Genomic DNA, 16,195 nt, shown 5'->3' with positions numbered 1-16,195 from the left:
GTAACGGGTACTCACAGTTATGGATAGAAATGTAGTGGAGTAAAGAGTACAATATTTGCCTTTCAAATGTACTTGAGTAAAGTCATGAGTACTCCCCAAAAATGATACTCGAGTAAAGTACAGATCCCTCAAAATTGTACTTAAGTACTGTACTCAAGTAAATGTACTCCGTTACTGTCCGGCTCTGCATGTGAGTGAAAAATCACATTTCACTGACAGTGTAAACGAGGCCCTAATAGAGTTCCTTGATGGTGTTTTAGTGAATTAATGCTGAATTGCATTAACACTCACCCAAGAGTTGAGGGTCACAATCTATTTTGAAATGTTTAGCCAAAACAGTCACTAAAGAGGTAAATGTCTCCAATACACCTGCTATAGTTTTTCACATTAAAATGCAGAAAAGCACAGGGAAAGGGGGCTAGATTCAAGCACACGTGATCCATTTTGAAATAAATCAATTTATAATTCGACTAATCCAAAATTCAGGTCATCCCTGAGCTTATTTATTATTTATTGCCATCTGGTGACATTACCAGCACAGCATGTCTAACATTCAGGACATTAGAAGCTACTGTGAGGACTTTGTTACCACCATGTTAGATATAATGGAAAGTCCAAATAGGGACATTAACGCCGCTCTGTTAACAACGTTTTTTTATTGTTTTTTTAAATTGCTTACGTTTATGATGTGACATACTACTGCATGAGTGTGTATGTGTGTGTATATATATATATATATATATATATATATATATATATATGTGTGTGTGTGTGTGTGTGTGTGTGTGTCTGTGTGTATGTATATATATATATATATATATATATATAGGCCTATATGTGTGTGTGTGTGTGTGTGTGTGTGTGTGTGTGTGTGTGTGTGTGTGTGTGTGTGTGTGTGTATGTATGTATGCGTGTATGTATGTATATATATATATATCTATATATATAATGAGGGGCCGTACAAGCCAAAATCCATTCTTCTACTCTCACACACATACATTCTCCTTTCACATACATACATTTCTACTCTCACACTTATACATTCTCCTTTCACATGCATACATTTCTACTCTCACACACACACATACATTCTCCTTTCACATACATACATTTCTACTCTCAAGTCATTCATTTCCAATGGAGAGTCGTACGGGAGCTGCGTGGAGTTCCGATCATATGCGAATGTCGTGTGCAGTGGAAAGGCGGCTTTACTATAATTACGGTAAATTCAGGAACTATTCATCCGACTAGCTACTCAGGCTAGGATGTCCACGGCCGCGCTGTGTCGTGCGGGAGATCGTGACTTGACAATGTTTAAAAGATTAAGATTATTAAAGATTAATTTTCAGTGCACTCAATGTTTTTGTAAAGAGAGTTTACAGTTATAAAGTTAAATAGCTACATTAAGTGCTTGTATAGAGTTGGTGTATGTTAATTGGGCTTTATCTGATTACTGAAATGTTAATGTCAGTATTGTTTTATTTGCTGTATTTATACACCGTTTCATTTTCTGTGACTATACAGTATCAGATAAATGTGTAATGTGAGTTTATTGAAAGAGCGTTTCACTTTTTGACATGAAGTCGTCACACTGCCAGCTATTTCAACACTGTGAAACAAAAACAAATTTATTGTTGTCTTTGTTGAATTTGCAGATTGTACAGTGTGTGACAGAAGAAAAAAAATGTGTGTGTGTGACAGTAGAAGAATGGATTTTGGCTTGTACGGCCCCTCATAATATATATATATATATATATATTTATATATATATATATATTACTCACTACATACTAAACATGAGGTGAAATTAAAGGAAAAAATGCAGTTTCAATACAAGTTAGGCTTAATGGACAGCACTTGCGGTACAATGTTGATTATCAAGTCAAGTCATGTTTATTTATTTATTGCTTTATACAACACCGATTGTTTTAAAGCAGATTTACATTGTGTTAGGACACAATGTAAATCTGGATAGGTCCAGACACGATGTGATAAGATTCCAGCAACAAGCATTTTGCCATGGCTAAAAAATTACCACAAAATTACCTACAAATGTTAATCGTTTTAACATTACTCAAAATACATACTCTAGATACTCTATATCATACATAATCCATTCATGGAATAGACTTGTTTGCTTGCATAGAATTTGCTTACATAGAATTTGCTTACATAGAGTTCAGAGTTAGAAGAACATTGTTTCCTTTAATTTACATGTATTTTTAAGATTTAGGATAAATCATCCTTTGTTGCTTTTAATATGGCTAATAAAGTCATACATGCATACTATTTTAATAATGAACAAAACAGAATCAGTACCTGAGATTTGAGCCATGTTGTTGCAGAAATTGAAATCATTTCAAAAATAGAACTCCACTGTAGCTCTTTGCATATCACTGCATACCATATCGCAGCTGGTTATGACAAAAACTCTAATTCTTTTGACTTTTATTTCACAGTAACAATATAGATCACAATATAAATTGTTTTTTTATTTTATTTTGTTTTTGTAATTGAAATTAAGAGTAAATTACAAATGAATTGCTTTGAATCCATTTGCCGCAACAAGATGATGATTTTCCTGCTATTGTACACTCAAAAAATGGTTTTGTGGCACGGTTCATTTTACTCAAATATCTTTTTTTTTTATACACACATATATTTTGTTTTCCGCCTATACACTATTTTTTGTTCTTAATTAACTTCAACTGTTTAACTATCCACTATACTTAATTATCAATCTTTAAACTAACGCAATGGGTTTAATTTTCGCCATTTGAAAAAACGTATGTGACAATTTCCAACGCATTTTGATGGTGGTGGCACGAAGGAGGTGCATGTCGCCATAGTGAGAAGTACCAGCCAGGTAAGAAAATCTTTTTTTTTTTTTTGTGTTTAGTCAAAGTATTGATTTCTGAAAGTCTGTTTTTATGATGCTTTTAATGTTTTGTTTAGCAGCCGAGTATTGATTTTGATAGGTTTATTGCAACATTAATGGATGAATGTATACGGTTGGAAGAAGTGAGTTTAATTGCCCTTGTGGAAAGCGCATGATTCTCTGTAGTGTATGACAATAGGTATGCTTATGGAACAAAAGTATGGGACAAGATCACTTCAATCAACACCCCAAAAGCTTTACAGTCCTATACCTCTAACTGGGTCAACATTTCATTCTGTAAAGCTAGGCAGTTTTTAGGGTGCGAAAGCAAACATTTCAGTATATTTGAGATGTACTTTGCACTTGACTGTATCGCAAAACCACATAGCTCTCAGTTCTGGAGAGAGGAGGGGGAATAATGACAGTGGGCGGGGTTTTGTGTGACGTCCACCTGTGAATGCAGACACGATGGCTGGACTGCGTTTACATTACACTGAGATCCGATCACAATGCGTCCTCGACTACCTCCAAACCTGGACACGCAGATCGGATAACATTCTGATCAGATGCGCATTTACATTTGTCTTTTCAATGTGTATTTGGACAACATCCGGATACAGGTCGCATGTTAATGCCAAGTGTAAACGCAGCCTAAGATATCTGATTATTAATCTCATAGGATGTGTCATTGAACAGGCTTCAGTTTACTGGAGATCATTTAGTCTTCAGCTTTACTGCAATCAGCTATTCCTTTTAGATGTTTCTTTTTCGATAACGTTGATGCATCATAAGTAGTGTTATTTTTTCTAGTCATACGTTCATGTTTTCATAGACATGTTATATGTCATATTTTTATTTGTCAACATTAATTTTCGTAACAGCCTTTCATGTAACATTTCGTAACATTTTTGGACCTAGTGATGACCACAATACCCCTAAATGTGACATGACAACTAGACAACAAGCTCATGACAACCCGATGAGCCCTAGAGACAGGCACCCTGTGAAAACTCATCGATACGACAGCCAGACACAAGAACCAGACAACCAGACAATCTTCAAGCAGAAGGAACCGATGGAGTTTGGGTTCATCACTGTCGCCTCTGGCTTGCTAGTTGGGCTAGTATATAGTCTAGTTGCTATACTGACACTATTGGATGAGAACTGAACTGAGCTGGATAATGAAATCACCGTTGATGATCTTTACAGTAACTGAACAGAACTGAATCAACACTGAACTGACCTAGGCTAAATAATGACACTTTTTGCTTTTTAGAGCTGCTTCACAACACAATTTAATTCTGTTTGCATCTATGAATCAATATTGTCCTGTTTATCCCTGTAAAGCTGTTTTGAAACAATCTGTATTGTATACAGCGTATATAAATAAAAGTGACTTGAATTGAGTTATGCAAATGACATTTTATTTGTATTTTCTAAATCTTTATTTTTATTTATTTTTCAGTGGAGTTGATGTAGATGATCAAGGAGATGACAGTGGAGATGATCGTGGACTTCAGGAGAAACCCCCTGCACTCCCCCACCCACCATCATGGACAGCACTGTGGCAGCAGCGGAGTCATTCAGGTTCATGGGCTCTACCATCACTCAGGACCTGAAGTGGGAGTTCCACATAGACTCCACACGGCCCAGCTGAGGAAGTTCAACCTGCCACAGGAGCTGCTGATACAATTCTACTCTGCAGTCATTGAGTCTGTCCTCTGCACTTCTATAACTGTCTGGTTCAGCTCAGCTACCAAATCAGATCTCAGAAGACTACAGCGGATAGTCCGGACTGTGGAGCGAATCACTAGTACACCCCTCCCCAGTCTCCAAGAACTGTACTTATCTAGAGTGAGTAAAAGAGCTGGCAAAAAATATTCTGGACCCCTCACACCCAGGCCACTTCCTATTTGAACTGTTGCCGTCTGGTTGGCGCTACAGAGCGCTGAACACCAGAATGGCCAGGCATACCCTAGTGAAAAATAAATATACTAAAATGTATTTGAAATACATTTAGTTTTTGCTACTAAGTATACTACAAATACATTTACATATTTATGTACTTAATACAAATACCCTGCAATTCTACTTTTAGTATAATAAATTGATATACTTAAAGGTGGAACAGCTAATTTTGTGCTTAATGTACTTTAGTTATCCAGAAATAGTGCTGAAGTTCACCTAAGATATACTTAAGTATATTTGATTTTGCTAAAGTGGAACTATTGCAAACTATACTTTAGGTACACTTTAAATATCTTGCATTTAAAAACTGATCTTATACAGTGATCATACTATCCTTACTAATAGTGATAATAAAACACATTTTAAGGCTTAATATTAAGAAATGTGTCCTATGCAATAAAGAAAATAAAGTTTAATTATATTTATTTCAGTACATCTTATGCAATATGTCAGTATATATGTTAATAGTTTTGTAGTATACTTAGTATGAAATGTATTTTAAATACATTTTGGTATAGGTTTTTTTTTTTTTTTTACTAGGGTAAGAACAGTTTCTTCCCTCAGGCAATCCAACTCATGAACAGTTAATGCCCCCACTTGGCAATAAACATTTGCAATACACATTTATTTATTTAACACACCATACTTCTTATTTACATTTCCTTGCATTTGTACATATATAGCTGTACATACCATCTATTGTCTATTTTTTTATAATTTGTGGTTTTTTTTATATTTTCTATATTGTTGTTTCCTATTTACTTATTCTATTTTTATTATTTTTACTATCTGTGAAAATAGATAGCAAATTGTCATTCTGTTTGTACTGTGGAATTTCCCTCACTGTCATTCTGTTTGTACTGTGGAAGCTTCTGTCACCAAAACAAATTCCTCATATGTGCAAACATTCCTGGCAATAAAGCTCTTTCTGATTCTGATTCCTGACCCTGTTAGATCTGTACCTTGCCTCCTTAGAACCGACGCCTTCTCTCGGTTCTCAGGTTATAGGGTGAATTGGTCTAAATCAGAAGCTCTTGCATTAACTGCGTTTTACCCTGTCACAGTTTTACATCCTGGCATGTTTCAATAGCTTAAGTTAGGTATTAGATATGTAGGCATTTTATTTACCCCGAATTTAAATGATTTAGTGAGAGTTCATTTTGACCCCTTAATGAAAATTATTTTCTGTGTTATCGATAGATGGGAACCATTCTGTATGTAAATGGATGGAAAAGTCAATGTAATAAAAATGAATTGTTTACTACATTCGCTCCCATTACAACTACCATTTTCCTACATTAAACAGTTTGAAAGAATATGTAGGCTAAGACTTTTATTTGGAATGGCAAGTATTAACTTATGCTTAAGTTAACTTAACTAATGATCGTTGCGACGGAAATGAATCAATCAAACTAACTTTAGCTGGACAATAACTATATTCTAGAGCTGCTGTAAAGCCAAAACAATCTCTGTTACTTTAATTTCCTATTATCAATGTAAAGCTGCTTTGGAACAATCTACATTGTTAAAAGCGCTATATAAATGAAGATGACTAGACTTGACTTGAAGTCAAGTCATTTGAACACTCACAGTACTATGGTTAGGGATGTGCGATATCACAATTTTTCATCGTGGACGATTAAAATGTCTCCACGATCTGCTTTTGAGAAATATCGTGCTACAGTGTGTTCTATCAGTTGCAGTTCTGGCGCCTCCGTCCAAACATACTGTACAATGCAACATACATTCACATCACGTTAATGCAGAGGACGAGTTACACTCACGGGACACTGCAATTCACAAAAGTTCATTATTTGCATGTGCTTTAAAGCCTTGCCGGTTAAACATTTAATTTGTGTGCTGATGCGCTGTTCTAACATGTGCTTTTCTGAGCACATACACCCAAAGCGCTCGGGCACTTAAAGCCTGTCAAACAGCGCCTGGTTACTGTACTAAGTTATCTTTTGAGTCTTATTGGGTTAAAACTGTCAAATACACACCAGGTTTACATAAACACAGTTGGTTATGTCTAAAGTGAAAGCAAACATTTGAGAGAAAATCGGGTGCGTGTCATATGCGTGTATATTAGGCTACGTTCACACTGCAGGCTGAAACGACCCAATTCCGATTTTTTTGCCCCTATGCGACCTGTATCTGATCTTTTCATGACAGTCTGAACGACACAGATCCGATCTTTTCAAATGCGACCCAGGCCACTTGGGTATGTGGTCCCAAATCCGATACATATCCGATCTTTTCAAATGCGACTTCAGTCTGAACGGCCAGGTCGCATTTATCCGACCCGCACGTCATTGATACGCGAAAAACGTCATAATCCTGCGTTGAAGTAGTCGTCGGTTTGAAAACGGACTGCATATTCGTCGAGCTGATGTAAATCTGCCGAACGGGTCGACCTCGACGAGCCCGTTAATAAAAATAAAATAAATAAAAAGCCCACGGCCATTATATATACGTTATGTTAACTTATTTGTGCTGAATCTGATATTAGATAGGTCAGCGGCTGCTGTCTGGCTCTTGTGTAACGGTCGCTGCGCGCGCTCGTGTGTGTGTGTGTGTGTGTGTGAGAGAGAGAATCACAGTTAAAGTTTAGCTACTTCCGCAAACAAAAAGTGACGTCGTTGACCGTTGAGTACTCTTCTGCGCATGCGAGTCACTTCTGGGTCATTTCACGTTCACACAGGAGATCACAAAAGGTCGCATTTAATTGGAAATGTGAACGGCCTTGCAAAAAAATCGAATTTTTTCAAAAAATCGGAATTGAGCATTAAGCCCTGCAGTGTGAACGTAGCCTTAGATGCGTGCCGGTCTTAAAGTGACAGTAGCCTAATAGTAAACATGCTGCCGCTTGTCCTTAAAGGGATACTTCACCGTTTTTTCATATTAAACTATGTTATTCCCTTAACTAAGACGAGTTGATACATACCTCTATCGTCTCAGTGCGTGCACTAAATCCCTCTGTCTTGCGGCGAAACTTTGTTTGCCCAGTTCATTTAATATGGGCCAAGCAGAGAAGATACCAAACACCTCCACGTTTTCCCTATTTAAATACAGTTACTCGCGTAGTGTAACTCGACCTTGGACTGTGACACAAAACAAAACGTTGCGCTTTTCTAAGCGTGTAAAATGGATAACTATTTTGTATGGCAGAATACCAAAGCAAGTGCTTGTAAGCACTTCGACTTGGCGTAGTAATATCTTCACTCGTGAAAAATCCTCTCACCGGCCCCCGCTCCCTCTAGTGAAGATATTACTGCGCCAAGTCGAAGTGCTTACAAGCACTTGCTATGGTATTCCGCCATACAAAATAGTTATCCATTTTACACGCTTAGAAAAGCGCAACGTTTTGTTTTGTGTCACCGTCCTAGGTCGAGTTACACTTCGCGAGTAACTGTATTTAAATAGGGAAAACGTGGAGGTGTTTGGTATCTTCTCTGCTTGGCCCATATTAAATGAACTGGGCTAACAAAGTTTCGCCGCAAGACAGAGGGATTTAGTGCACGCACTGAGACGATAGAGGTATGTATCAACTCGTCTTAGTTAAGGGAATAACATAGTTTAATATGAAAAAACGGTGAAGTATCCCTTTAAAGGATTAGTTCACCCAAAAATGAAAATTCTGTCCTTATTTACTTACTCTAATGTTGTTCCAAACCCGTATTCATTTATTTCTTGTGCTGAACACAAAAGAAGATATTTTGAAGAATGTGGCTAATCAAACAGTTGCCATTGACTTACATAGTAGGAAAATATATACTATATATATACTAAATATATACTATGGAAGTCACTGGGGACTTCCACATTCTTGTGGAATGTGGACTCCCACATTCTTCAAAATAATTTTTTTCAACAGATGAAATAACTTGTTTGGGTTTAAAACAACTTGAGAGAGTAAATGATGACAATTTGTGTTTTTGGGGGAACTATCCCTTTAATGTTAATACAACAACAAAAAACTAAGAGAAAATCACTCACTGCTCTTGACTGAGATATTTTAAAGTAGCTTTAATGAGTATCAATGTATAATTTATCCAGTGATGTCTACGTAGTGTTTTATTTTTATATTTGTTAATTTAATTTCTTTCTTCAATGCTTCTGTTAAATACACCTATTGTAGCTGAAAAAATAAAGCATTGTTTATTTCTTTTGTATATTGTATGTTGTGTATATGTAATGTGCATCTTTGTTCTTATCTTTTAATAACAAAGAAAATAATGACAAAGTTAATTTGGCTGCAATGCTCAGTCACTTGCAAAATAGTAAAACCAATATGAAAAAGATCACAGTTCATTAACACATCTGCACGGTTTTAGATATTAATGTTTCACTTTGTCCTAGACAGTTTATATTAGGTGGGTGGACAATGAGAGATAAATATGTAAGATACTGTGTCCAAACCAGTTTAATGATTGGCAGAAAAATAATTCTTAGGAGCTGGAAGTCAGAGAAGGCCCCGTCTTCAAGAATGGAACTGAGCAGAACTGAGTGGCTGCATTTGAAGAAACCTTAAACAGACTGACAAACTAAACTTATATTACAAGAAATGGTCCAAATATCTAACCTATTTGAAAAAGGGGCAGTAATAACAATGTGTGAGAAATATGTCTCATGACACTTTGCGTGAATCGTGGGAGTAACTTCTGCCTGCTCGACCAAATGGTTGAGCACATTTTGAGTCACTATATTTTATTGAGAGGAGTGCCTAACTTAACTCAAGCTGATTGAGCCATCTCTACCATCTGGTTGAGGTATGTTATGCCAAAAAAAATCCACTAGATGTCACAGTGTCAATCAACAGCACTCGTCACAACACTTCCTCTAACAGGAACTGTTTTTGGTTACATTTTGCGAGGTAAGCATATTTTTTTTGGGACATATTACACTGTAAGAGCCATAACTTTACAAAATAATTACTTGGTGCCATGAAAAAACTTTAGTATGTTTTTAATAATTTTTCGAAAACATGTTCAACCAAACGGTTGATTTGGCACTTTATGGTAAAAGTAGTATAGCTTAGCTAATGTTTTCAGATCATCCATTTTTGCAGTCAGAATGGAGTATTTTCTGAGAAATATAAACTTCTGATCATTCATAGCTATGAATGTGACACAGCTATTGTTGTTTCTTCATGAATATACTGAGATTATTTCTTAAGTATGTATTTTTTTTGCCACTTTTGGATATTTTTTAATTCATAGAATTAATGTGTAGAAATCATAATTATCAGAGGCAATTACTTCTTAAATGACAAATGCTGGTTTACTAACATTACTAAAATTGTAAGAGGTTGTATTTATTTATTTTTATTCCAAAAAATCCTGTTGCTCTACCACACTTGACGGCGTGTTTCTTGAAACATAAAAGCCTAAAATGCCATTATATTACTATCTTTTTTTTTTTTTTTTTTTTTTTTTTTTTTTTTTAATGCAGAAAGAATGTAATGCCTTTGGTTTTGTTACTTTTAGTTATTTGTGTTATTTATTTTTGTTTATTGTTAAAAAACAAGAAAACAATTTCCTGTGTTAAAATGAAAACCTGAAATATTTAATGGCATACTTCAATAAATAAAGAAGATTCAATATACAAAAATATTTTATTTTGATTATGTTTTTAAATAAATTTGTATTATAGTTCATATTTTCATAGTTCATGTGAAAATGTGTAAACAATTTATTTTACCTTTAAGTACCATCTCAACCATTTGGTAGAGGCTGATATTTTTTAAATTATGGGATGTGTTGAAAAAAAAAGTGTGGTTACTAGCAACATAAGTAGATAAGAAATGCAAAAAAATAATAATTCTCAAATGCCTTTTTCTTGGTAAACAATCAGCGAAAGGTTAGCTCCATGAACGCAATAAGCATTTTCAAAACCTTGGTACAATGAGATGAGAAATGAACATTATTCACAGTCTGTTGTAGCCATTTGTTAATGCTTTTAGACTTTTAAATTTCCTTTTAATGTTTGATGGTTGAAGGGTGAGTAGAATAATGTCATCTCATTGTACCCAGTTTTTGAAAATGCTTTTTATTGAATTCATAGAATGAACCTTTCGCTGATTGTTTACAGTTTAATGGATGTTACTCCCAAAATTTGCGCAAAGTATCATGGGGCGTAAGGAAAAAGTTGGATAGGTGTGTACTGATTCTTTACAAAGTGACATCACCTGTTACATCCGGAAAATGGCCATAGGGGAACATTAGTTCTTAGGAAACTACCCTGGAACTAAGTTCCTAGAATTACCCAGTGTGAAAGCCCCTATTATTATACCATGCATATTTTAACTTTTAATTTAATTTAAAGAAGACACCAAACCAATGTATAGTTGACATTTGAGGCATAATGCTATAGAAAAGCAATAAAAGTTTTTCAAGAAGAGTGTTTTCAGCTTGATTTTTATTTTTATATAAAATTATGGCATGCAGTTGCTTCAAACAATGGTATAAAGCTATTCAAAACATCATTCAATGTAAATTGTGATAATCATAATTAATCATCGCAATTACAATTTTAAGGGAATAATTGACAATTATGATTTTTGTCATAATCGTGCAGCCCTAGATTTAGAGTATCCTAAGCATCCACAGAAAAAGGTGTTGAAAGTTTCAAAGGCTATTTTAAGAACAGCTTCTGGTGATACGCAAAGGTTTGAATTCCTCATAAGCTGGAGAGGCCACATGTTACATTAGTTACTGTCACTAGACTCACATTGCACAAGACCAAGAGTGAAGTTGACAAAGAAAGCTCACAGTTCTCTGCAGTGCAACCTCTTTCTGAGTACTTACCTAAAGATAACCATTGCAGTTTTACAGGGGGGACATGCAAGCAGGAAGATCTGCAAAAGAGGAAGTAATAAAGCTCAATAACGTACTCTCTCAGACAAAGCAAATATAGATAAAAGATAAATGCAATCTTTGAACCATGGGCCAAGATGTGCTTATCAGTAAAGTTCATCACATTCATCACACATCAGTGTTAATCAAAGAGACGTTTGGCTACTGAAAAATGGACACCACCATTTTGGACCAGTTCAGTGTTGCATTCAGAACTACTTTCAAACCAACTTGGATTATGTAGCACTTTGATTATGGTAAAAATATACTTATAAATTCTCTGATCATCTTTATTTTACTTATTTATTCTCATGTAGCAATGCAAACACACCAGTTCAACAACACCATCAGCAAAAAAAAAACTGTTCAAATGACACATCTAAAAATTAAATTGCATTTGTAATAGAGCCGTTTAAACAACCTTTTTCAAGAATTATTTCAGATGTTTAATTTATAAATTTCAGATAAATGTCAATTATAGAGACATTTGTTTACTTTCGTATGATAAAACAATTTTTGTCGGTTACTAAGACTATGAGAATGTGGTTCATGCAGTATTTTCTTTCAGAGATAAAGGCAACTAAGGATGGCTGTGAGCCATATCTACTCCATATCTACTCTACTTAATGAGATCACAGATTGACATTGTTTAGGATCTGTTGGGAGGGTAGCCAGCGTTTCCCTCTTTGGGAGGATGACACAGGAAGGAAGGAAGTTGAATCCTGTCAGCAGATGTCATCATCCCAGGTGAGTCAATCTAGAGCACAATCTGACGTCAAGTTACAGGATGATACCGCTTTCACTTTCTTGTGTAATACGTTCATCCTGAGATGGAGTGAAAAGTTGGATAACACTGTTACAGCAATACTGCAATTAAGATCATAAAACAATGTTTAAAACTTTTAAGGATTAAGTTTAAAACGTTTAAGGATTTTAAAAACTTTTTAAAGTTTTCAAGTGCTTATTTAATTCAATGATAGTCTAAACTCAATTTGGACATTTTCTGAAGAATATATAATGGTGTTTGCCAACGCAAAATTTGCTGACACGATGCAAGGATGTTTTGGAGTGGTTTCTATGTATGCCTCAGTTTAATGAATGTCTTAAATCCCTAGTGAACCACTTCAAAGGAAAACTTATCCTGATTATGTGTAAATAACCTCTGTTCACTACATCTCACCATGTAACAGTGATTGGTGCAATGTGCAATTTGTTATTTTGACCACTACTGCAACTACATAGTATAACTCTGAAGACATCTATAGTTAAGAATTTAAAAAAGGAAGTATTATGTTATTCCTCTGGATGTAAAAAGTGAGAGTGTAGAAACGCTGAACTGAGTTACACCTAGATTAGTCAGGAAAATATTTCACCCAGCCTATACCCTTTAAAAAAAAGATCTGTACAAGCAATCATACGTGTCTCATACATGAAACAGCCATCAAGAAGTCACATTCACAAAAGAAACATTGCGATTTTCTCACCCATATGTCGTTTCAAACCATGTTTTGTTGTCGTTGTTGTTTATCTTTCTTACCCTGAACACAAAAAAAGTGGATGAAAGTGAATGTAGACCAGGGCTATTGATAACTTCCTTGTCACTATTCAATTCTAATCTTCTCCTTCATCAAAGCTTTGAAATATCAACCATGTTTGCACATATTCAAATAGGCGCAGATCACACAAATTTCAGGATATATGGGCAACAAAACAGTTTTATGGTCTTTATATTTTGTTTTACTGAAGAGATTGACAGAACAACACAAAGCAATTGTCTATCTACAGTCCTTGTAGGCAACTACTGTACATCAGTGTCTTCTTAACTTTACCTTTAGCTACTCCTGCTCCATTTTTTGGCATTTATTGAGGCTGACATAATTCTGCTTTATTAACAAGTTACATTGAGTTACATTCTGTATGCACAGGAGTTACTTTCCCCTTAACTCCTTGTGTATGTTATTGGTTTTGCACTTCATTGAATCTGTTTACAATTCTCCACTGCTCTGGCTTTATTATTTACCAGATGATAAGACTGTGACCTTGTTCAAATACTGTAAGACTTGTACAAATACGTTTATTGACATAAGTGGAACTATGTAGTTACTATGAGATGTTGCGTTTGAGAACACGTGCCGAGGTGAGAACAAGTATTGGGCCTAGTAAAGTGGCATCATAGCGTGCAGTGAAAGACAGGCAACCGGGGGCTGGGCTGCGCAAACAGAACAAGGATTTCCTGATCTAGTTGCTCAATATACAAATAAACCTCACATAGATGGCAGGAAGATTCTCATAAACCAGTCATTTACAATAAAAAAATTCTTATGTCTGAGTAGGACATGGGTAATATATCAAATATTTACACCTAATATAGCTGATAGGCTAGTATAAAATTGAGGAACACTTGAATTTGATGGTGCTAATCTCATTTGTCCATTAAATTTCCTAAACACTTTTGTCATTAGACTAGCTTTGCGATCTGTGTGTCTTTTGCAACAAGTATGAGAACATCAAGAAGACAGAAAGATGTTCCAAAAGTTTGCATGTGGCATTTTTCATATATTAAAATGTTTTAGCAATGATACGTATTTTAGCATAACTATTTGTTTGCACCATCACTGAAAATTGTTTGCATAAGTTTCCATGTGGCATGTGTTAAGTTTTAGTAACTATTTAGCCATTTTTTATTGTTATAATAATGATTTTATTAATAATGATACTAATCAAATCTAAATGAAAATTTGGGAATGGCATATGAGACATTGAGACTCTTGAAATTTCATGTTATTTTCATTTTTAAAGTGTTCGTTTTACAGTAGATGGCAGCAATTCTTTTTTTACTATATTATCAACTATGGCACATTTTTCATGTTATCAAATGAATGAAATTGAAAAATGTAGATCTTCTTTTAAGTGAATTTTACATAATGTTGCAGTTTTATATAAGTGAACATATTTAAATTATTACAAATTAAGGCAAATAAATTATACCATTGATACCAATTGAGGCGAAAAATACCATACACCTCCCAAAACTGTACAACAGTTTAGTAAAAATAAAATTCATAAATATAAAAAAAACATTATTTTGTTACAAAGACCCTAAACATCCTGAGTGTCCACCCTAAACAAACAGCGCATAAGGTTTGAACCAGGTCAGGTGTTACCAAACTTTTTTGTCAGCTGCACCCCAAAACCGTTAAATATTTACTTAAAGTACTGAGATTTAAAGTTTAGATTTTTATATATTTAACACATTTGCATCCTCACCATTCTCTAATGTTGGTTAAAGGTCACATAACATGCAAATAAATATTACCATTTCAGTTTTAGTTCAATTAATTTAGCATTTGTTTATTTTAATGTTACATGTTAAGTAATAATTAGCATAATAATGAACGAAGCCCCTGCAGTTCCCTCACAAACCCCAAGAGATTTGCAAATCCCTGTTTGGGACAGATTAATCTAGATTAATGTTAAATATTCTATTATTCATCAATTCATTGTTAGTTCAGCTGAATCACAGACCATCAGTTACTGCAAAGGTGAAGAGATTAGCTATCTTTGTACAAAAAAAAGTCCATAAAACAAACTCACACACACACAAAAAAAACACCTCCTCAAAAGAATTTCAGTTGAAACAACAAACAACTTATTTTACAAATAGCAACTGTATTTAACCACTTCTGTTTTTAGCCACTTTAACCAAAAACAGAACCAGTTGAGAGGTTAAAGAGGAATTACTACCAGTACCAGCCCTTTTCAATTTCCAAATGAGCTTGGCATGGAAAAAAACAAAATGGTTTATAGAAACTATGTTTGTGGAATCATCACACTAATAGGGTTCCGTCGATTTAAGGAGTATATCTTAAAACGCATATTATAGTTAAACATTCCGTATATAATACATCAGTAATGCGTAGATGACAGGGACAGCAGTGACATGCTATACTTTATCTAAAATAGTGTTTTCTAATTTTAGAATTATACACAGTAAATGCAGTTTTCACAACCTTAAAATTGAGGCAGAGGTGAAAGATGCTATTTAAACTAAGTGAAAATTGGAGCGTTTTCTTTGCACTGTATAAATAGTATTAGATGGTATTTATACTTATTGCAAATAGTGGCAAATACTTTTTGTACCTCTTTATAACTTAATTATATTGTAGTACTTTATAAAACAGTATGCCATAAATATAGTGTGATTATTCAGTAAATATGCAAACATTATGGTCGATGATGTGCCAATGTCCGATCAACGCTAGGACACCATTTCCAATTTCTTTTATACGCTTAGTAAATAGCCGTTATGCATTTCACTTCCACTTTTCAAATATTTTCTTAATTTTTATTTAAAATAAACACTTGTCTGAGATGATATGCATAGTCAAGTCAAGTCATCTTCATTTATATAGCGCTTTTAACAATGTAGATTGTTTCAAAGCACCTTTAGAGAAAAGGGAGAAGAACGGGATCAGGAAAAGAGTTGAACTCGGGC

General features: G+C 34.7%; 1 protein-coding gene and 2 long non-coding RNA genes across 3 annotated transcripts in view; 1 reads left to right on the top strand and 2 right to left on the bottom strand.

Moving 5' to 3' along the window:
- Window positions 1-16,195, bottom strand: part of LOC309478007 — a 114,329-nt gene that overhangs the window by 69,447 nt on the left and 28,687 nt on the right. The gene's annotated exons all lie outside the window — the stretch shown is intronic.
- tmem164 (transmembrane protein 164) overlaps window positions 1-16,195 on the bottom strand; it is a 40,360-nt gene that overhangs the window by 20,583 nt on the left and 3,582 nt on the right. Inside the window, exon 2 of the mRNA XM_082141421.1 lies at window positions 11,653-11,702. Within this exon, the coding sequence (XP_081997547.1) occupies window positions 11,653-11,702 (50 nt within the window). The remainder of the gene's footprint in view (window positions 1-11,652; window positions 11,703-16,195) is intronic.
- Window positions 875-16,195, top strand: part of LOC309478015 — a 375,776-nt gene continuing 360,455 nt past the window's right edge. Inside the window, exons 1-2 of the long non-coding RNA XR_014198753.1 lie at window positions 875-6,935; window positions 7,662-7,714. This is a non-coding gene — a long non-coding RNA (uncharacterized lncRNA). The remainder of the gene's footprint in view (window positions 6,936-7,661; window positions 7,715-16,195) is intronic.

Source organism: Leuciscus leuciscus (assembly GCF_965113295.1).
Source record: "Leuciscus leuciscus genome assembly, chromosome: 16".
NCBI lineage: Eukaryota > Metazoa > Chordata > Actinopteri > Cypriniformes > Leuciscidae > Leuciscus > Leuciscus leuciscus.
This window is presented reverse-complemented; position numbering and strand designations above follow the sequence as displayed.